The following is a 23,085-nucleotide window of genomic DNA, read 5'->3' as shown; positions in this document are numbered from 1 at the left end:
AAACTTCACTTCTAGTGACAGGTTATTGCATACTATTATAAATACAAAGCTAAAATAAGTTTCCACATTTGCAGTTTACCATCACAATTAAACATTCAAACAATACACTAATACAAATTCAACAATACAACAACCTTTCTAATAACTGTTGACTTTAAAAAAATAAATACCACATTTTCTCCCTTGTTTATTAGATTCTGGATAAAACCGGATATTGTCAATAGGAGAGCTGTGGGGCTTGAGGCGGGACATCCGCTCTTCTGAGCTCGCTGATTGGTCACATTTGAAAAATCAGTTTCTGACGCAGGAGAGGGAACGTTTGAACTTCGAGTGTTGTATACGGACAAGGACAGGGCAACGGCGTCGCGGAATTGAACTAAAACAGCTCAACATGATTAGGCAAGCGTAAGTGTCTTATGCATATTTTGTACTTTAGTTAAACTGATAGCGAATTATTAAAGTTCTGTTTATTTACAAATAACTGGGTGTATGGTCTCACAAGAAAGACGTTAGGTGGGTCTTGGCAGACATTAGTTAGCAGCTAACTAACTATTGTAGCTAAGTTAACGTTAACTCGCTCACGGCTCGTTGAGTTTCTTTAGCGTTATTACCACTGTTTGTACTTTGGATCAGTTCATAATCCCCCGTAATTTCTCATGTTTTCTATTTATTTTAGTAGGTTGACTATTTGTTGACCACAGTATTACCAACGTGTACGCTAACCAACTTACGTTAGTGTTTCACGTTAAAATCAGTAATTAACGTTACGTTTGCTGGTTCAATTTTCCTTATGTAACGTTAACTCCAAAAAGATCGCTTAAAGCCAGTTAGGACCCTTTCAAACAAAGCCAGACTCCTTTTGCTTGAACTGAAGTTATTTACTGACGGAATGACGTCTGAATTTTTGCTTTTGTAACAGGAAGGGCAAGACTCCCCGCCGCCCTCCTCCAAAAAAGACTTCCAACAACCAGAAGGACCCTGTTGGAGTATGTTGTAACTTGTTGCTCACATTAAGTTAATCAAAATCACGATAAACGTATTAATCTGCGATGTGTGTGTTGGCAGGTGTATTGTCGCGTGCGCCCACTGGGTGCAGATGATGAGGAATGCTGTATTGAGGTTATAAGCAACACCACCATTCAGTTACATGCCCCTGATGGGCTCAAAGCCAATAGGAATGGTGAATACAAAGAGGTGAGTGCCCTCAAGAATTATTTAAAAAATGTATCTGATCTTTTTGTGAATTAGGATTAGTTCACCCTTACTCCCCTCCAGCTCTCTAATACTGTATGGCTTTTTCTTCTGTGCAACACAAAGTGATTTTTGATGTATGCAATGGTTACACTTTTCTATATAATAAAAATGAGTACTAGGTTTGTCAAGCTTGTAAAATAACTGTAAAAGCACCATAAATGTGGTCCGTACAACGTGCTTTTTTGAGTCTTATCTTTTCAATGAACTGCTTTCTCTCATTTGCAACATTTTGTTGTATAATTTTGTGTTGCATGGAACAGAAAAATATTCCTTTGAAGCTTATGGCACTAGTCAGGCTTTGTTGGACTACTGAAGTTAACTAATCATTTCTGTTTCAGACACAATATTCCTTCAAAAAAGTGTTTGGAATTAAAACGACACAGAAGGAATTATTTGAAGATGTTGCTAAACCTCTGGTGGAAGACCTTATTCACTGTAAAAATGGTAAATATGCTCTTCTGGACACATTTTGTTATTTAAAAACACTGGCTTGGTTTCACAGACAGGGCTTAGATTAAGCCGGATTAGGCATTAGTTTAATTAGGGCATTTAAGTAGCTTTCATAAACATGCCTTAGAAAAAAAATTACTGGTGTGCATCTTGAGACATATTTTAAGAGATGCCAGTGCAAGTTGCTTTCAGTTAAAATGGCTCAAACATGCCTCTTAGTCTGGAACTAGGCTTAAGCTTGGTCTGTGGTAAGACTGACAGCAGTTTTCCTCTTTTTAAACTAGGTCTGTTGTTCACCTACGGTGTCACCGGCAGTGGGAAAACTCATACAATGACTGGCTCACCGGGTCAAGGTGGGCTGCTTCCACGTTCCCTTGACATGATCTTCAACAGCATTGGCCCCTACCAGGCAAAGAGATATGTGAGCCAATTCATCAATTTACTTTTCTTTTATTCTTTTATAACAGGTTAAAAGTGCATAAGTAAATTTTCCATATTTGAGCTATCTTGATCTTTTCCTCATTAGGTTTTCAAGCCTGATGATAAAAATGGCATGGAGGTGCAGAATCAGGTAGATGCACTCTTGGACCGACAGAAGCGAGACAGTCAGTCAGCTGTACCGAAGACCCCAACTACAAGGTTATTTCCATTTGAAATCAGTTACAAAAGAACCTAATCTAATTTAAATGAGAAACAGTACATTTATCTGCTGTTCTTGTTTTGTAGACGAATTGACCCTGAGTTTGCTGACATGATCAGCCCGGAGGATGCTTGTAGAGCAGATGGGGTGGATGAGGACAGCAGCTATAGTGTCTTTGTGTCTTACATTGAGATTTACAACAACTACATCTATGATCTCCTGGAGGAGACTCCTTTTGACCCAATAAAGCCCAAGTAAGTTAGTTAAGTTTGATATTTAGTGGTAAATTGAAATTAGTGATGTTATCATTTCTCATTCACTGTCTTTGTGCGCTGTATGTCATCTGTATGCTTTATAAAACACTTATTTTATGCGGCACTGTTCAAAAGTTTGGAATCAGGTTTTTTAATACTGGTTTAGTAAATTAATACATTTATTCAGCACGGATGCATTAATGATCAAAAATGACAGTACAGGCAGTTATAATGTTATAAAAGATTGCCGTTTCAAATAAATGCTTTTCTTTTGAACCTCATATTTATCAAATTATCTTAATTTTTTCCCACAAACATATTAAGCTCCACAACAGTTTTGAAGATTAAAAATAAATGTTTCTTGAGCACCAAATCATCATCATATTAGAATGTCTGAAGTGTTGTGACACTGAAGACTGAAGAATAACTGCTGAATTTATTTAAAAATATTTTTAATTGTAGCAAGCAATATTACTATTTCACTGTGTATTTGTCATTATGATTTTATTAGGCTTTTTTTTATCAATTTACAATTACAATTATAATACAATTATTTTAGGCAATATTTACTCAATTTAAATGTTTCATTGACAACACTTGGTAGATTTTGTAACCAACCCCAAGATAGTTTCAGTTTAGTTTAATTGGATAAAAAAAAGTTAAAAATAGTTATTTAATATCAGAAAGCTTAGTTTATAGATACATGTATTTTGTTTTTTCACTAGGTGGAATGGTGCAGGCACACCTCTGAGAAACAACACTGAGTTCATGTACGTGGCCAGTGAAATCCATTTATAGATGGACTTGCTGCCTTTAAGGATTTTCTTTCATTTGTGTAGCTGTGCTGCATGTCCTATCTTTGCTTTCAAATACTTTTAGTCTCTCTGTGGCTGTGTTTATACTACACGTTCTAATGCTCAGATCTGATCTTTTGACCATATCCAGGTTTTTTTGGGGCCTGCCTGTTTACATTTACTTTAGACACGACTGGTATCCGATATCTGTGTTTACATTAATTCCCGCCCAAAATGATTGTTGGTGATCACTTTACTATGCACATGGTAGACCCTCTGGTTTTGAATGGCCATGCTATTCATTTTTTTTTTTTTTTTAAATATAATTCTTGTCGGGTGGCCATGATTATTTGCCAGCATATACAAGAAAACCGCTGTCATGGATGTTTTGCAGCGCAAAATCTGACCGAGTGGATATATAGGAAAATAAGGGTAATTCTGAAATAAGAATTGAAAAAAAAACAAAAAAAAAAAACTGCAAAACCAGGCACATCTGCTTCATGATACGACATTAAAAAGCTATCTTTGTGGGCAAACGTGTCGGCCTCGCCTTGTGGTGGCTTGAAATCGAATATATACGTTTTTAGACGCAGGTCGGATGTCCAGATATCAGATGTGTATCTGATTTAAAACCACATTTGGAAAATGCTCAGATCGGATGCGAAAATAGTTTGGATTTGTTTACATGTGTGCAACAAATTCTGACCTGTTAGATGTGAGTAAAAAATCAGTTTTTTTTGTGCCAGTGTAGAAGCTTTTGTCTTGGCTGTCTGTTTCCCTTGCCAGTAGACACCCATGCAGAAACTGTGCTTCATTGCAACATGGCTGTATAATTAGTTTATTCTACTCTGTGGTTACAGAAGTGATCTCATGCTTTCTCACATTTCAGACCGCCCCAATCCAAAATACTGCGTGAAGATCAAAATCACAACATGTATGTGGCTGGGTGCACCGAGGTTGAGGTCAAGTCAACAGAGGAAGCTTTTGAAGTCTTTTGGAGAGGTACATTGACGTAGATGTTAGATTTTTTTTTTTCAAATGGTTTGTTTGTAGTTAGCACGCAGAGCTATTGTATGACCACTTCTGTTTTCTAAACAGGTCAGAAGAAGCGCAGGATTGCAAACACGCAATTGAACCGTGAGTCCAGCCGCTCTCATAGTGTGTTCATTGTTAAATTGGCACAAGCACCTCTGGATGCAGATGGAGACAATGTGCTTCAGGTCGGTTTAATTCTAATGCTTTTTCTTTTTATATATAATCCTTTTTGCAATAAACAATCACTAGTTACACTTTTTTTTAATAATAACTCTGTTAACTGCTAGGTACCTAATGTTGTTCAGACAAATGCCAAGTGAAACTTTTCTTTTTACCCCATTATAAATAAAGCATTTAAATTGTAATTTTTTTTTGGGCACAGCTAAACAATTGTAGTGTTCCTGATCTTTATGCAGGTTTAATGAATGTGATGTCTGTAGGTATTTTAACACCCCCTAGTGATCAACTAATGTTCAGCAGTTTCACCTTCATTTTAAACACTGTAATAAGAATTTTGACAACCCTCTGAGAACCTGATATTTGTGGGTAATTTCACATCGTCAAAGCTGAGACAAGTCAGAAAAGCTTTTAAATGGATTGTTAAACGATGGATGTTAAAAGGATAGTCGTCGTCCCCCCCATTTAAAAAAAAAAAAAAAAAAAACCATAGGACTTCCATCTTTAAATTGAACATTCCACCAAAACTCTGATGCTTCAAAAGACTCATTAGTTCTTGCAGAAGCTCAAACCAGAAAAGGTTTTAGAATTTTTATCATTTTATTTGTTAAAAATCTTGTATAAGAATTGCTGGGTTTTTTTTTTTTGCTTATTTTTATTGTATATCAGGGTGTCCGCGGGGTTGTAAAAAGTATTAAAAGGTAGTAAATGAAATTAGCCAAAATTAAGGCCATTAAAAAGTATTAAAAAGTAATAAATGTCATCTGTCGAGGTATTAAATTTTCGAACCCTAGCTACCTAGCAGCTAGGCCTATGAGTTTCAATTTGTGTTAAGTGCAGGCGTTTCTTCTAAAATTCGCGTGGATTTATTTACAGGTTGCGAGTAGAACCTGAGCGATATCATGTGACATGGTTTTTGTTCGCGCGCGCGCTGAAACAAACTGGGTAAGTTACCCGGCTGGCTTGCTGCCAAACCTGTTCGCGAGTTCGCTTCTATTTCAGTCATTTAAGAGACATCGGGGTTTTTACTGCATTGAATTTTTTTGGCGGCCGCCAAAGCGCATTTTTGTCCCGCCAAAGCCTTATTTGATCGGTGAGTAGCCTAATGTAGATGACTGCTGCGCTGACAGGGTGCATGACATGTTAACTGAAAGAATGAGCAGAGAGAAAGAGCCCCGGTCGCGCGCGCGCGCACTCTCTCCTCTCTTGCTCTCTCGCCCTCGCTCATATTAATCAAAATCTATTGACACACGATGGTAAAAGGTCGGAAGACCGAAGTTTCACGTGGCGCATTCGGATATTTATTTCTTGCATTACCGCTGGGTGTGAATTGTGCTAAAATACACTGCCTTATGTTCTCTGAAAAGCGTTCCGCCCATTCAGCTGACATAAACCACATTTTCAATAAACAAACAAAACTATCCAGTAATGAAATGTTTTCTCTGTTTGACACAAAACTTGTGCGATGTCCTAACTGCCGGGATAGTCACACAACACGTAGACGTCCGCTAATGACACATCGCATAATTCACGAACTAATGACTCCTTTGAACCGATTCACTTTAATGAATGGTTAAAATAACTGATCTGTCGGACACTGAACTCACGAGACGTCTGAATCGGTGTGTAACAAATCGGTAACATTTTATATGGTTCCATTTATTAAACTCTAGTCAACTACATTAACATTAACTATTAATAAGTTAGACTGCAGACTGCACTTCTACAGCATTAATTAATCTATCTTAATGCTAATTTCACCATTTACTAGTAGCCTACATTATTGAAATCAAAAGTTGTATTTGTTAACATTAGTTAATGCACTGTTAAGTAACATGAACAAACAATTCATGTATTCATGTATGTATACTACTAGTATTTTCAGGTTATTTATATCATAATGTGTAGAAACATTACCAAAAAAAAAAAAAAAATCATTTAGTTTAGACTGGAGTGAGGTGAAACCAGAAAAAAAAGTGCAAAGCAAGTTATCTAATAGCTAATTTTTTATCTGGCAGCTAATTTTATTCAATTGTACAGTTTATGGTAGAAAATTACACTATTAGTTAAAATAAACTTTTTAATGCTATACTTTTTTATTCTACTTTTTGATATTGATTTGATTATAGACCAAAATAATTATTAGGTCTAGCAAAGAAGGATTTTATCTTACAAAGCTATGAAATCAAGTGTTAAAATCACAGCTTAAAAAAAAAAAAAGAGGGCAAGAAAGGATCGGCCACAAATCTCTATCTGTTTCTGTGTTGGTTTTTGAGTCCAGGGTTGAAGTTAAGTTATAATCACCGAAATGTTTTATTATTTTTGGAAAGATATTTCATTACTTTATACCGCTACAGTTGCATCTTGAAGTCGTGCTGGTATTAAAAAAATATTGTGAAGGTATTAAAAAAGGTATTAAAAGGTATTAAATTCAACTTAAGAATTTCTGTATATACCCTGTATATGTAAGTCTTGTATTCTTGTAATTCAGTTTTTGCCAGGATGATAGCCACAGATGCTGACATGGCATTAAATAAAAGTATACTGATACTGCAGAAGCTCAAACGTGTTTACGTGATGTAGAAGACATTTTTTTTGTTCCATCAGCTTCTGTTTACTATATTTGATGTGCTGTGCGTTAATGTTCATGTGTGAATAAAAGCCTAAATTAAATCTTTTCTAAATATAAAGTGATTGTCTCTTTGCGGAAGACTTAGATGTCTTTAACTTCTTGAAGCGTCAAAGCTTTGGTTTGGATGGAAATGTCTCGGTTTGTTAAAAATATCTTCAAGGAAATAAATCGTATGAGTTTTGCGTGACATGATGAGAATGAGTAATTGAGACTTTTAATTTTTAGGTGAACTAACCCTTCAAATGTGACATTTTGGCCCTACATGTGGAAATGCCAAAGTTGGGCTCTGAATTGTGATAGTGGTACCACTGACCTAATATTTGTTTTTAATTTGATAATTTTTTAGGATAAGAATCAGGTGAACGTGAGCCAGTTGTGTCTGGTGGATCTGGCTGGCAGTGAACGCACTAGCAGAACTCGAGCAGAGGGCAGTCGTCTCCGTGAAGCAGGTCCGCCAATGGCACTAAGAACTAAAGATTAACTTTAGGATTTCAGAGGTGTGTTTTATATGAAGACCATTTATTTATTTATTTATTTATTTTTTACCTCTCACAGGCAACATAAATCAATCTTTAATGACTCTGCGCACGTGTATTGAGGTACTGAGGGAGAACCAGATGTGTGGCACAAACAAGGTATGTGGAAGATTTCAACTGACCTTTGATTAAAAATGTCTAAATTCAGCAACAGCAAGGCACTCTTGACTTCTGTCCTCAGATGGTTCCATACAGAGACTCTAAAGTGACCCATCTATTCAAAAACTACTTTGATGGTGAAGGTAAAGTGAGGATGGTCGTGTGTGTAAATCCAAAAGCTGATGATTATGAGGAGACAATGGTGAGCAAAATCAACAGGTCAAAAGATGGATTGTTCCTGTTGATTTATACTACTTATACTGTGATATTTGGGTTTTCCATCTGTGTGCAGCTGGTGATGCGCTTTGCTGAGATGACTCAGGAAGTGGAAGTGGCCCGGCCTGTTGACCGGCCCATCTGTGGCTATACTGCTGGTCGCCGACAGAGGAACCAAGCCTTCAAAGATGAGCTGACTCGCAGACTGGAGGAACGTGGTGGTCCTGTAGATGGAGGTATTTTTGCGTGTGTGTGTGTGAACTTGCACATTATTTGAGAATGTAACACGTGTTAACATCATCTCAAATGTGCTGTTTCTTTAACATGCAGGCTAATGTCTCTGTTAAATGTTACTGTTAATGTTACAATATGTGATGTGTGCTTTTACAGAGTTTCCAACAGTATTGAACCAGCTTCTTCAGTCCTTTCCTCCACTTCCTCCCTGTGAGGTTTCTAGCCCTAATGATGATGTCACTCTACCCAGACTCATCGAGGCCCTGGAGAAGAGACACAGGGTTCGACAGATGATGATAGAGGAGTACAATAAAACAGGTAAAATCATCATTCAGAGCTGTTTATATTGTCCTTCATGCGCAACCTTTTATTTTTATTTTTTAATTTCTGGCCCTCATTTTGTTTCAGCCAACATGCTGAAGTCTGTGCTTCAAGAGCAGGACAGCAACATTGTCTCCAAGGAGAACTTCATCCATGAGCAGCGTGGCAAGCTCGGGGAAAAGGATAAAATGATACAGAACCAGAAGAACGAGATTGATCGTCTGGAAAAGAAATCTAAGATGCTGGAGTACAAGGTATTTGCACCATCATTGAGTCAGGATAAAAATGAAGAGCAATATTTTTCTAAAGGGTTGTTTTAACAGGGTTCCCACGGGTCCTTGAATTTTTTTTTTTTTTTTTTTTTTTTTCACATTCACAAACTTTAAAGGCCCTGGAAAGTTTTTGAATTGAGATCTTTTAACTATTAATTGTGCAGCACCATGTCCTTGTTATACAAGTATAAAGTTCTTTTAAACAGGGTTCCCACACCTGGGTTAACTTCAAATTCAAGGACCTTTCCAGGTCTGTTGTATCTGCATGTTTATTTTCAAACATCCAAATGATCTCATTCCTAAATGACAATGTCAAAGGTTTTAATAGACAGTTGAATCAATCACACCAGAACATTCAAATCTGCATTTACTCGACAACTGCTCTCTCTAGGTCAATGTATAGGTATGAAAGTGCTTGTCTTTTTAACCACAGTATTACTAATATTCATATCACATTCATATTAATTGTATTTTCTATCAAATAAGTGCACTTTTGGTGAGCATAAGTCTTTTGCCAAAAATAATAATCTTATAAACCCAAACTTTTGAACTGTAGTGTACACAGTAGATTTAACTGACATTTCACAACACAAACTAGGCTATGATAATTATGGTTGAAATAATTACTATATGAATATGGCAGCTTTAATGCATCTGCATTGCTATTCTGTGTGAAGATTGACATCCTGCAGAAAACTACCAACATCTATGAGGAGGACAAGCGATCTCTACAGCACGAATTGGAGAGCAGAGAACAGAGGCTTCAAAGGGAAATGTCTGAAAAGAGACGCATGGAATCACGTATGCAGGGCATCGTCACTGACGCCAAGCTCAAGTGGGAGAAGGAATGTGTGAGTATCTTTCCATAGACCTTATATGTGACCCTGGACCACACAAACAGTCACATAGGTCAATTTTTTTAAATTGAGACTTATACATTCATAGATTTTTGCTGAATAAATAAGCTTTCCATTGATGTATGGTTTGTTAGGATATGACAATGTTTGGCCGAGATACGACTATCTGGAATCTGAGGGTGCAAAAAAATCGAAACATTGAGAAATTCGCCTTTTTGTCCATTTATGTTCACGATTGTACTGCAATGTTTTATGCATTTACGGTAGGAAATTTACAAAATATCTTCATGGAACATGATCTTTACTTAACATCCTAATGATTTTTGGCTTAAAAGAAATAGCAATAATTTTGCCCCATAAAATGTATCGTTGGCTATTGCCACAAATATACCTGTGCTACTTGTGACTGGTTTTGTGATCCAGGGTCACATATTTGAAATTGGTTTGTTTTGGTAAAGACTAGCCTATCTTTCTTTTAATTTGTCGGTGTAATACATGGATGGTTTGTTCTCTGCAGGAGAGGCGGGTTAATGCCAAGCAGCTGGAGATGCAGAATAAGCTGTGGGTGAAGGATGAGAAACTCAAACAACTCAAAGCCATTGTGACAGAGGGGAAGACGGAGAACCGGCAACCACAGCGGCCCTCCAGAGAAAAGGACAAAGTTCCCCCCAAGAGATCCGCCTCCCCGTCACCCGTTCCTGTACGTTTAACTGACTTGCGTTTCTAGAGCGCCTGACCCTGAAAATTATGCCTAACCTAATCCACAAACCTCATCTTTATTTGTCCATGCATGGTCTGCTTTGCAGTATGTGTGTATAATAACCCTGTGCGCCTTCACAGATTTCCCACCCGTTTTTAATGCTGTAAATGTTGTTTTTAATGTACTGGTGTTTGTTGCATGCAAACCATGTGTGAACTAATCATGTCACTTTCAGTCTCCCTACAATGGTTCGCAGTCATCCCTCTCCTCCTTGGAGCCTATATATAACTTCTCTCAGACGGTCAGGCCAGATCTTCACTTCCCCAGACCAGGCAGTGTGTCAGTGGCTTCCTGCATCTCTGAGTGGGAGCAGGGAGTCCCGCAGTCTCGCAGGCAGGGTAGCCAGTCGCCTCCAGACAGTAGGAAGAGAGCTCAGGGCCTTCCCGACAGTCTTAGCAGGAGAAGAGGCAGGTGTTGGGCCAGAGAGGTGCCTGTCCAGCCGCAAGATGTAGACCTAGAGGAAACGGATCACTGGGTCAGTGGAGTATCTTGCTGTAGTTGTAGGTATAGCTTCAACAAGACACTAATATAGACATTGTAGCTTAATGTAGACCTTTTGATCTGTTTTTAAGCTGCTCCAAATATTATCCAGAAGATCTGAATGTAAAATTCTAAGGTATTATGTGCTGCTTATTTTAACCATGTAATGGCTTTGTTTTGCACTTTTAGATGAATAAATGTGAGTTTTCATCTTCTCAATATCATCCGTTACTCACAATGCTGTTTAGTTGCTCTTCATACACTTTAGACCGATTATGCTCATAAGTTGTTGAAGCTGAAATTGTCAACTTTTTAAGATTTAATATCTGCAGACTGAAAAGCAGATTTTTTTTTTCTTTGAAGATAAAGCGTCCTACTCTTATCTCCAGCTTTTTTCCCTTCCTAACAGCTTGGTACGTTTAGTTTGTGCTTAGAAATTCACTAACACACTAACGCTTCAGCATGCTTGTGGTCTGTTTTCTGTTTGTCTTACTGTGTTTGTTTTAATTGAATAGACTGGGCCGGCGGTCCGGCCTCTACACAGACGCTCGCACTCCGCAGGTGGGGAGAGGTGGGTTGATCATACACCCAGCACTAATGTGGACCTGGATACAGTTCTCCAGCCAAACATCCCCAATGCCATCAAAGTAAACGCTCCTAATGAGAAAGCTCTGTCCAAGTGTGACAAGTACGTTTTGACACACCAGGAGGTGGCCTCGGATGGGGAGATTCAGACCAAGCTAATCAAGGTAGCTTCCTTTCTCTGGTGGTCTTGCTCAGTCTGGTGTTGTGTGTCTGCTGAAATTAAAATCCTTTGCTCTTTATCAGGGTGAAGTGTTCAGAACTAGAGGTGGAGGACAGGCTGTTCAATTCACAGACATCGAAACGCTCAAGCAGGAAAACCCTGTTGTGGCCAGGTGATTGTTGCCAAGTTTGAATGCTTTGGTGGTCATGTGCGTAACTTGTAGGTCTCTGTGTAAATGCTCTATATTGTTTTTGTTTTTAGTAGCCGTAAGAGGCGATCATCAGAGTCTGGCCCGGATGGTGAGCCTATGGAGGGAGACTGGACTGATGTGGAGACGAGGGTAAAGAAATATTCTGGTGTCAACTAGCTAAATGCGCTCACTAACACTTAAATGCCCATTTAAAAAAAAATTTATTCCTGTGATGACAGCTGAATTTTCAGCATCATTAATCTTCAGTGTCACATGATCCTTCAGAAATCATCATAATATGCTGTTCTGATGCACAAGAAACATCTCTTATCAATATTGTTAACTGTTCTGCTGCTTAATATTTTTGTGGAAATGTTTTTTTCTTTCCCAGGATTCTTTGAATAGAATGTTTAAAAGAATAGCATTTATTTCAAATGTTTTGTAACATTTACTGTCACTTTTGATCAATGTAATGCATCCTTTTTTGAACGAGTGTGCATGCATATGTCTCTATATTTTAAATGACAAATAATCCAAATCTATCCATTGACTTTACTCTAGTGCTCTGTGGCTTTGGAGATGAGAGCTGGCTCAAACTTGGGACCTGGATATCAGCATCACGGATATACAAAGTAAGCTCTATTTGTGTATCATTTCATAATATATATATTTTTTTGTCACAGGTAAAAAGTAACTAAAAACTGAGGACTAACCCTCTTTTGTTTCATAGACGCAGAAAGCCTTGAGACTGCTCTCGCATTGCCATCACAGCCGAAGCCTCTCCTCACTGTGTGCAATAGCAAATTCACTTTATACTATTTAAACTTTCTTTTTAATGCTTTTTATGTAAAGAATCTTTTTTATAGAAGACTACACAAGTTCACCAAAGCTGTTTTTGTACTGCGTTTTCTACCTTGGTGTTGCCATGTAAAATTCACATTTAGTGTAAGTCTGGGTGGTTTTTAAAACAAAACAAAACAAAAAAAAGTGTTACAAATGTTGTTTTTTCCTAACTGTCTCTTAAGCACATTAGCTATTTGCTTGTATTTTATATATATGTTAATGTATACTCTTGAAATTTGACAGTTAGGACAAACATTTGCTGGTGTTTCTATAAGTCCTTTAGTAAGTCCTTCTCATGACTTCACTAGGCAGCATCTGGGAAAAGTACTTTCCATGTAGTTTCATTTGTATGATATTGCTGCAGACACAACAGTTAATAAACTGCATATGATATACTTATTTGATTCATAGTGGTTAATTTTACACATTTGTCTATTCCTTTTATTTTTTTCATTTGTCATGCAGTTCTCTCAGCCATGAAGAGTAGTTATGATTCTATAAGAAATCAGTAGATGGCAGTAGTGTTTAAACTATTGAGGACAGCAGTTTTAATTCCTACAGTAAGGCTATTTATTTTCATGTAGACAATGGATACTTTAAGATGAAGTATGAGAGTTGTTAAGAAAAGTGAAAAATCAAGGAAGATATCAGAATGCAGTGTTTTTATCGAGCTGTATTTATATATTTTTCAGATTATGTAAGGTTATTTGAATGTAAAAATCCTAAAAGAAATTAGCCTTAGCAATAGTGTTTTTCTGGCCAAAGTGTTTGTCATTTCCATAAAATAATATTAAACAATATATAATTTGAAATGTAGATGCAATGTTTAACTTTACTGGGGGGGGAAGACATTTTACAGTCATGCATGTTTGAGTACCGGTAGTGACTATTAGACAGGATGTCTAGTGTTTTAAGAGCTTTTTTTTATGTTCACATTTTAAACCTGTTTTAAACCTATTTAAGAAGCCAACAAATTTTCTTTGACTTACAGGAACCCATGCTTAACACATAAGGGCTATGTATTATCTTGTTATAGTGATTGTCACATTAAGAATAAATGAATGATAAACTGTGTCTGTGCTGTTAGCTTGTTATTCTGCTCACAAAATATATTTTAGTTGGCTCTGCCTTAGTGAGCACAACATCCATGGCATGTAAATAAACGTTTCTGAAATCCAGTCTAAAAGAATTATGATTATGCACTAGATTATGAAATTGTATTTACTTAACGTATCAAATCTGATTTGGCATCACTGAAATGCGTTAAAAGCCTCAATTCACAGAGGCCAGAAGTAAATGTGCCAATGTCATGCGTCTTACTGAAATATGCACTGCTGTTGTTTGTACATTATAAGTGACATTAAAACCGGTTCAGAAAGCTTAGCACTTGATTTGACCACTTTCTCCCATTTTGGCACCAACAAAGAAAAACATTAGGGCTGTGCTATTTTTGTTGTTGGAATATTGGAGTTGTTGAGCTCTTTGTGTTTGTATGGTGCCATGCTTCTGTTTTCAATTAAATATTTAAAGGGATAGTTGACTTTGAAATAAAATTTTGGTATGTTTTAGCTTACCTCAAGGGCATCCAAGATGTAGGTGTCTTTTTTTCCGCAGTAGTTTTAATTTTGATATTTTTAGGTCAAACCGTTCTTGTCTGTCAGTCGTATAATGCAGGTCTATGGTCACTGTCTCAAAGAGCATGCACAGAGTCCAAATTAAAACAATTCCCCATCGTCCAAATTAAACAATTCCCCATCGTAAGTACACATTAATGGCCTAAGACACGAAACGAGCGGTTTGTGTGAGAAAACGAACAGTATTTATATCGTTTTTACCTCTTATACACAGCCACGTCCAAGTGATCTGAGGGCGCGCGCATCCTAGTGTGTGACGTGTACGTAGACTGGTGCATAGATATATACACTAGATGTCGCCTTAAAGACATTCGTTCCAATGAACTGCCGTAGACAAGGCGACATCTAGTGTATATATCTGCACCAGTCTGCGCACACGTCACACAACAGGATGCGCTAGCGCCCTCAGATCACTTGGACGTGGCTGTGTATAAGAGGTAAAAACGATATAAATACTGTTCGTTTTCTCACACAAACCGCTCGTTTCGTGTCTTAGGCCATCAATGTGTACTTACGATGGGGAATTGTTTAATTTGGACGATGGGGAATTGTTTAATTTGGACTCTGTGCATGCTCTTTGAGACAGTGACCATAGACCTGCATTATACGACTGACAGACAAGAACAGTTTGACCTAAAAATATCAAAATTAAAACTACTGCGGAAAAAAAGACACCTACATCTTGGATGCCCTTGAGGTAAGCTAAAACATACCAACATTTAATTTCAAAGTGAACTATCCCTTTAATACAGACTCAGTCTCACAAAGATATTGGATCTAAATAAGAATTATTACCGTATCTGAAACTGTTCACACATCTCCCACATATGGTACGAACACAAACATTTCTACACATCTTTATGATGGTGTGAATGAGCCAAGACCATCAGTTGTTTTTCCTGAGAGTTCAACAGTTTACTTCATACACCAGGACAGACTGTTGAATTAAATTGCTGTATTTGTATCTATGTACAATATATATATATATATTAAATTAGGTGGTAAATGGTTATTAAAAAGGGTCATTAGCTTATTGGCTTATTCAGGGTATTCCTTGCATCAAGCTTGCCTGCACAATGTTTGTAATTGTATTTTTTGGTGGGTTACGTTTGGTTAAAATTAAGATGTTAGCAGGTGATTGAGTGTTTGCTGCTTTGAGTGGAAGCAATTTTGTATCAGGACAAAAAAGTGTGCCTATGTTTACAGGTCAAGGAGGTCGGAGCGGTAGCAATTCTGCTCAAGTACCTGAAGTGGACCATGTCTGAAGAGTTTGGAGCCCAGACATTCCATTTCAAATGAGGCAAACTTCCTCCAAAATATTTTCCCAATATTTCAACTTCCTTCCTGGATTTACCTTTTGATTAAAAAGATTGCTTACAAGGCCAAAACTGCCGATTTAATTTCGAAAGAATTTCGTATTCTACCACTCATTCCCACAGCAAGCTGAAATGAGGTTTGTGGACAAAGGTTTTTCTGCTCTGAGAAAAAAGAAAAGAAAATTGTAACTGAATCCACCTTGTCTTTCTATCTGGGATTTCTCTTTCAGCTTAGGATAAAACCATAGTCTGGTTCTCAAAATATTAAAGGGCCCATATTATGCTATTTTAAAGGTTCCTAATATTGTTTTAGAGGTCTCTTAACATAGGTTTACATACATCCAAGGTAAAAAAAATTCTCATAATATATGTTGCAGCATCACCTCTTTTGTCACAGTGTCTGAAATGGTTAGATCAATGAGTCAGTTTCTCTAAACCCCTCCTTTCAAAGAGCTTACTCTGCTCTGATTCGTCAGATGGTCCAGTCTGTTGTGATTGGTCTATCGCTTGCAGTGCGTTTTGAAAATGAAATGAAACCATATTTGGATTTCAGCTCCAGAGGCTTCCTCAACATTTAACTCTCAACGTAATTTTCCAGCTTTCCATGTTTTCACTACCTGGGTTTCCATTCAAACGTAAAGCGAAACTTTCCAAAAAAAACAAAAAAAAACAAAAACAAATGCGGATTAGGTGCGAAGTTGTTTGAGTGAATGACGGTGGTGTTTGGTAACCTAGTAACCAACAATAAATAAAACCATCAGTGGAAACAGCCCATGAAACACGTAGGTTTAATGTTCTCTACGTCAAAATTTATTTGGGAAATGCGTTTCCATCTCCCATTATTCGCATGAACTCTTTTTCGCACAAGTCAAAAACCACCTCGAGTTAGCGTAAAAAGTTTTTCCGAAATTTGGCGTTTCCATCTCTCGTTTCTGATGCAATACTTCAAAATGCGCATAAAAACAGGGTAATGGAAATCATAGCTAATGTTATATTGTAGGGGGTGCTATTACGCATCATCTAAAAGGGTACTGAATCTCCAGATCAAAACAAGCAAAAAAGGAGCAGAACAAGCGTTGCTTGTGCACATTGTAGTTTTTCTCAGCTTTTTGTTCAAAATGTTTGTGAAACTTACCCACATTCAAGTGTTGATAAAAAAGAATGCACAAAGCTAGAATAAAACTTTTTTGTTTTCGTTTTCTTTTAATATATATTGCATGTTCAGATATTCATACAACAAAATAAACCAACGCATTCTCATCCTTGGGCGTCATATACTGACGCTTTTGACATTTCGTCTACATCGAACGCACATGGCACCCTTTAGCGTCAATATGACACGCACAGAGCTTTGTTCGGTTATGGGTAGGTTTAGGTCTAGTGTAGGGTTAGGGTTAGACCACTAGGAGGCGCCTTCTGGCCCATTTCTATCTGCGTCTCATATTGACGCTAAAGGGTGCCATGTGCGTTCGATGTCGACGAAATGTCAAAAGCGTCAATATATGACGCCCTAGGATGAGAACGGGCTGAATAAACTGGTGGCCATGAAAGTTTTGTTAATATTATCAAAAATGCTGGCAGCGGCTGGCAATAAAAAAATAAATACTACTGGGGAAAGAGTTAAACATGATTCAAACTGTAACGATGGCGATGGTTTTACCGTATCAATTCCAGCATGAGTCCTCATTGGATGTGCATGCGAAGTGGCTTTGCTTTCGCAGAGCAGAAAATGATCTTCTTAACATGTCGACAAACTCTTCCAGGCCTCAGCTACAACTACAGAATTTGAGGGCGGGTCAAAGTAGATGCTTTTCATGGGCAGCCAAAGAAGACCATAGATGGGCATTATGTAAATTAGTTACAAACCTACAGTTTGTGGAGGAAGTAAGACTGGATTTTCTTTTGTGAGACAATAACTCCATTTATCGTGCACTGTGATCTTCAAAACTTTTACAGTTTTTTTACATTCACAAACAGATATACAACACATTACATTAATGGGGCACTTTAAATGATCTGCTCATGGATTGTACAATAATTGTCCTCTGTGACATCTCAATCTGAGTTGTGTAAGGAGAATAGCTCATGGGCCCTGTATCTATCTCTCTATTAGCTCCACAGCCAAAGCCTGATGGTGGATATCTCATCTGCTCCTCTGACTCCATTTCAATTTGGAGGCACTAGAGAGTGACTAACATGGAGCGCCTCCAAGAGAGGGTCAAGGGCTCCAAGCAACGAGCAGACATTAAACTCACTTGTGCAAGCCATCAAGTGCTCTGCTTTTTGACCATACGCAGCTTGATGAGCCACACTACAATATAATCATTTGGCTCGGCTGGCAATGGCTCTGGAGCTAGAATGTTATGCTATGATAGGGCTTTAGATTACTGCATTAGGATTATGATCCGATGAAGTGAGAGAAAGAAAAAGAGAGAGACACATGAGCAACCCTGGAAGACTACCACTCAGAGAGCTCCTCACTGGAAAATATAGCAATTTCAAATAAATAAGCATACATTACTCACTTATGCCAGCAGATCCGGAGTGAAAAGCACTGTTAGCACTGTAAAAAAGTGAGCTTATTGATTTACTATGATGTACTAATACACAGCCAATAGTGACAATTGGTCCCCAAATTAAAGTGTTTTTATTATTTAACCTTGCTTTCCGTAGAATTCCGTAGCTTGTATGCTAATGCATGGAATCGAAAGGGTTTCCACTGTTTAAAACTGAATTTTTAAAAATGTATTTATACTGAACATGAAATCCTGCTAGTTTACTTATATTGTAATGTTTTTTTTTATTGTTGTTTCTCTTCATTTTATGGTTAAAAGTGGCTATTCATACCAGAATAGAGTAAAACAATCCAGAAATAGGCTAACCTTTTAGCCTGACTTTAGCGGAAAAGAAATATCATTTCAGAAGAAGCGATGCAAGTTATTATATTTTGATTAAAGATCACAAGGACAAAACAGCATATGCAACAATCTGCACAAATGAATTACAATAGAAAATAAAAAATGCTAAAGTCATTTTGCTATTAAATTCTCTAAGCTAGGGGAGAACCACTTACCAGAATGCATCAGTAGTCATCTGGCACATTTCTAAGGCAGGAAGTTCTTTTAACAAAGTGAAAGTAATTCTCTATTTAAGTGCTTCACCTGCAGAATACACAATAAAGAATTAGAGAGAAAATACTGGAGAACTGCCTGCTTGAATTCACACTAATTAGTCAGCTTGGCTTTTCAAAATATATGATTGCATGGTTTATCTGCTATTTGGATGATTAATTCCTGCAGAGTTTTTTTTTTTTTTTTGGTCCTCTGTTAGTCTATCGCTTGCCGCAAGAGAAACGGACACAAGATAATTTGGAGTGAGGCAGACCATCTAATGAGCTTCTCACCGCGTTTCCCCACCACACCAAACCATTACCGATGCAAATTTCTCCATGTTTATTTCATGCGTATATATGTAATCAACCTGAGCGCTCTAGGTTCATTTTCTCATTACGATCGAAATATTCAGTTTGCCGTTAATCATTCCTCTCCCATGTCAACCGACGCCACAGATGCAGTTCAAACGGAAGACTTTCATCATGGTCTGTCCGTAGCTTGTTGACTTGATCGGCGTTTGATCTGACGTGTAAACCAGGTGTGCTTGAGCTTCACGGCCTGTCAGGTCATGTCAGCGGAGTCGGCTCCGGCGCACAAGCCGTTTCTGTTTTCCCATGTTTGGCTGATGTTATGTATTATGTAGACGCTCAGGGAGAGGATTGTCAACACTTAGTGTTTGGCATTATGCAGTGGAAACCTTCCTTCATATGCTGTAAACAAGGCTGCCATGCTGACTCTATTAATCATTTAACCACCGGGACAAAGGCTGGTTATGGTGGTCAGCTGAGGAGGCTTTCTTCCAGCCTTTTAGCTGAATTAGATGAGGGGAGTTTTCCTCTTGCGTATCATGATGGCAGGATCCCCTCAGGGGCGATGAGGTTTAGAAGGGCATGTTGTGGTTGGTGGCGATTGAACCGCAGATGAGCCTGCCCTTTAAAGGCCCATATACCTATCTAGACGTGTCCTGGGGAGCAGTCACTGACATTAAAACTCAATTAGTGGACGACTCTGTAAATACTGCATGAGCCCGGCGCTTTGCTAATGAAGGCCCAGAGCAGGGTTCCAGCTCTACATCTTGATATGTCAGGATCGTGGCTGCCCGCGAGCCAGTGTGTCAGTCCAAAGGGAGGTTCAAATGCAGATGAGTGTTGACAGTCGGGTGCAATTGTCATTCAGCGTGTCTCGTGCTCACCCCGGGGTCTCATCTCGCTTTACTGTGGTGCTTCACTCTTCTTTGGCTCCTGCTCATCAGCACGCATACTAATACGCAGGGTAAATTGAGATATGAGCCACATTTTAACACACTAGGTCGGTCTATTTTGCCGTGTTCATAACGCTGACTAAAAAAATGTGTTGTGTATCGCCTGAAATGCCTGTGACTATCTTAAATGCTCTGTATTTCTTGTTTCTCGTGTAAAAAAATGCATTTTAACACAGTTTACCTCCTTGGTAAACACTTTTGCCTCAATAGAGTCCTAGTTACTGCTTATTAATAAGCAGTTGTTAAGTTTAGGGATGTAGAATATGGTCGTGCAGAATAAGGCATTAAAGGAGAACTCCGGTCAATTTTAACATTGAGCTAATTTTTTTGTAAATTTGGAGTGCTTTCAGTACAGAGAACAACGACAAAAATCGGTGTTGCCTACACTGTGTTATCCTCTTTTAAAAAAAAAAGTTTTAAACCAGCTTTTAGCCTCTTAACATCCTTGATGTGTCATTACAAGTGCACAGCCAATGTGAGTGATTCCTTCTGAGTGAACACGAGTGAATCTGACTGCAGTAAATGTGCAAGATATGGATAAAAATTGTTATTTCAGCCAGCGCTCATACCTGTATTTACATCCTGTTTTCGGTCGAAGTCCACAGTAGTCGATTGTCGAGTTCACGCGCATAGGTTTAGTACGTACGATCATGCGCCCGAACTCGACAATCGACTACTGGGGACTTCAACCGAAAACAGGATGTAAATACAGGTATGAGCGCTGGCTGAAATAACATAATTTTTACCCATATCTTGCACATCTACTGCAGTCAGATTCACCCGTGTTCACTCAGAAGGAATCACTCACATTGGCTGTGCACTTGTAATGACACATCAAGGATGTTAAGAGGCTAAAAGCTGGTTTAAAACTTGCCCCATTGAAGTCAACAGGGTGCAAATTTTAAAAAGAGGATAACACAGTGTAGGCAACACCGATTTTTGTCGTTGTTCTCTGTATTGACAGCACTCCAAATTTACAAAAAAATTAGCTCAATGTTAAAATTGACCGGAGTTCTCCTTTAATATGTGCTTTATAAGTACTAATAAACAGCCAATATCCTAGTAATATGCATGCTAGTAAGCAACTAATTAATAGTCAAGTCAAGTCAAGTCATCTTCATTTATATAGCGCTTTTAACAATGTAGATTGTTTCAAAGCAGCTTTACAGAGATAAACGTATAATTTAAGGTAGCAGAGATTGTTTTGGCTTTATAGCGGTTCTTTAATAAAGTTATTTTCCAGCTAAAGTTAGTTTTGATTGATTCGCTTCCGTCGCAATGATCATTTGTTATTAAATTTGGGGCCGCTAAGACGACACCATTCTCTCTACACAGACTTTAAAGCTGAACCTGTGAGAAACGCTGATGGCGGTCACATGCGCATTAAGAATTGGTTCTATAGTTATGTGCGTTTGAATATATGTGCGCAGGTTTTGGAATTCCCTACAAACCAAACCTAAACAAAGTACTGGTAATAGTAAGAATAGTAAGAATTGGACCCTCAACTAAAGTGTTATCCACTCTTTTTACTGATTATTACAGGGATAGTTCACCCAAAATTCAAATTGTCATTATTTACTCCAAGGCCGTAATCCCTTAGGGGATTTAAGGGAATAAAGAAAAAGTAATGGTAAAAGAAGAGCTACTTATAATTGTAGTTACGGAGTTATCGATTTAAACTGCTAAATCTACTAAAACTTAACAACTAAAACTACTTTGAACTTTAAAATTTGCACACATTCACTATCATTGGTATGACTAACGTTTCTAGTCTTATCAACTTAAAGGGATAGTTCACCCAAAATGTAATAGGCCTACTCAACCTCGTCGTTTCAAACCTGTAAGACTTTTGTTCATCTTCAGAATACAAATTTCATTATTTTGATGAAATCTGAGTGCTTTCTGTCCCACCATTGACAGCTACGCAACTGACACTTTGACGCTTCAAAAAGTTCTTAAAGTGACTGTAAAACTAATCAATATGAATTGTTAATTTTGGCTTCACTGTTTAGTTATGTAAAAAAAAAATATTTAGTACAAAAGAGACATGATCACTTTATCTGACATGACATGAGGGTGAGTAATTAATTACATAATTGTCATTTTTGGGTGAACTATCCCTTTAAGTTATGAATTAAATGAATACTGTAAAAAGATAGCATATTTTCAAAACGGTAAAATTTCATAAAAAAGTTGAGTATTACTTGTCTCCCTCAGAGTCTTTTATGTTTAAAGGCCTAATTTACTCAAACTCCTGTCAGTTGAGCAGAATGTTAACACTGCTCTTTTCTTCGTCACAATGACTTTGGATGAGGACCAGGGGCTGTCAAGCTCCAACAAAAACACCATAAAATAGGTCCATATGCATCATATTCCAAGCATTTGGAATGTATATAGCTTAAGGAACAGGCTCAAATTCATCTTGAAAAAGATTTTCTGCTTTAAATAACTCATGACATGAGGCTCAGAGGTGGACAAAGTACATAGTTTCCTTACTTGAGTGAAAGTACAGATAACTACTGGTCAAATATTACTCCGTTACAAGTAAAAGTTGTAAAGACTGATTTTTACTTAAGTAAAAGTACAGAAGTACTCGTTTTTAAAAGTACTAAGTATCAAAAGTAAAAAGTAAATGTCTATGCATTGTTTTATTATTGTTGCATTGTGAATCTATGCCTACCCACCCTCATATCAATATCACATTTATTTCTAGAACACAGTTCCAGTAGTGGGATTGAATGTGAGAAGTGTACTCAATAACATCCACAATGGTTTCGGACACTCAAATGGCTGTTCCCTCAAATAGTGCCCTATTTAAACTTTTTTGGGTTCTGACAACAACTCGACTTTCAGTTCCAACCAAAATGCAACCAAAATCATCCCCTGACTGACATTACTTTCTACACAAGGACCTTGACAGAAATGTAGTGGAGTAAAAAGTACGATATTTGTCTTTCAAATGTAGTGAAGTT

At 37.7% G+C, this 23,085-nt stretch overlaps 1 protein-coding gene across 7 annotated transcripts; it reads left to right on the top strand.

The window, feature by feature from the left end:
* Nucleotides 1-237: 237 nt before the first annotated feature.
* Nucleotides 238-13,863, top strand: kif23 (kinesin family member 23). Of its 7 annotated transcripts, none has more exons than XM_081372099.1 (23): nucleotides 310-405; nucleotides 920-986; nucleotides 1,066-1,194; nucleotides 1,593-1,698; nucleotides 1,989-2,125; nucleotides 2,231-2,343; nucleotides 2,431-2,598; nucleotides 3,324-3,368; nucleotides 4,282-4,394; nucleotides 4,491-4,612; nucleotides 7,583-7,685; nucleotides 7,792-7,871; nucleotides 7,954-8,073; nucleotides 8,164-8,323; nucleotides 8,478-8,639; nucleotides 8,730-8,896; nucleotides 9,592-9,765; nucleotides 10,289-10,471; nucleotides 11,527-11,760; nucleotides 11,840-11,928; nucleotides 12,018-12,096; nucleotides 12,508-12,578; nucleotides 12,677-13,863. In XM_081372099.1, the coding sequence occupies exons 1-23, from the start codon at nucleotides 392-394 to the stop codon at nucleotides 12,690-12,692; spliced, it is 2,652 nt and encodes an 883-aa protein (XP_081228225.1). In that variant the 5' UTR covers nucleotides 310-391; the 3' UTR covers nucleotides 12,693-13,863. The 7 variants fall into 7 exon arrangements, with proteins under 7 accessions (XP_081228227.1, XP_081228228.1, XP_081228231.1 ...); XM_081372100.1 differs by having other exon boundaries at nucleotides 319-405; nucleotides 12,021-12,096; nucleotides 12,677-13,182; XM_081372101.1 differs by lacking the exon at nucleotides 3,324-3,368 and having other exon boundaries at nucleotides 238-405.
* Nucleotides 13,864-23,085: the final 9,222 nt, after the last annotated feature.

The sequence above is a fragment of the Scardinius erythrophthalmus genome (genome assembly GCF_964197995.2).
Source record: "Scardinius erythrophthalmus genome assembly, chromosome: 8".
Taxonomy (NCBI): Eukaryota; Metazoa; Chordata; class Actinopteri; order Cypriniformes; family Leuciscidae; genus Scardinius; species Scardinius erythrophthalmus.
Note: the sequence above shows the minus strand (reverse complement) of the source record. Positions and strands in the feature narration are given on the sequence as shown.

Bases quoted from the DNA above. Each gene is read 5' to 3' on its own strand.
- kif23 (XM_081372099.1), top strand. The intron at 8,324-8,477 runs GTATTTTTGCGT...GTGCTTTTACAG, and splicing joins TGGTGGTCCTGTAGATGGAG to AGTTTCCAACAGTATTGAAC. The intron at 10,472-11,526 runs GTACGTTTAACT...TTAATTGAATAG, and splicing joins CCTCCCCGTCACCCGTTCCT to ACTGGGCCGGCGGTCCGGCC.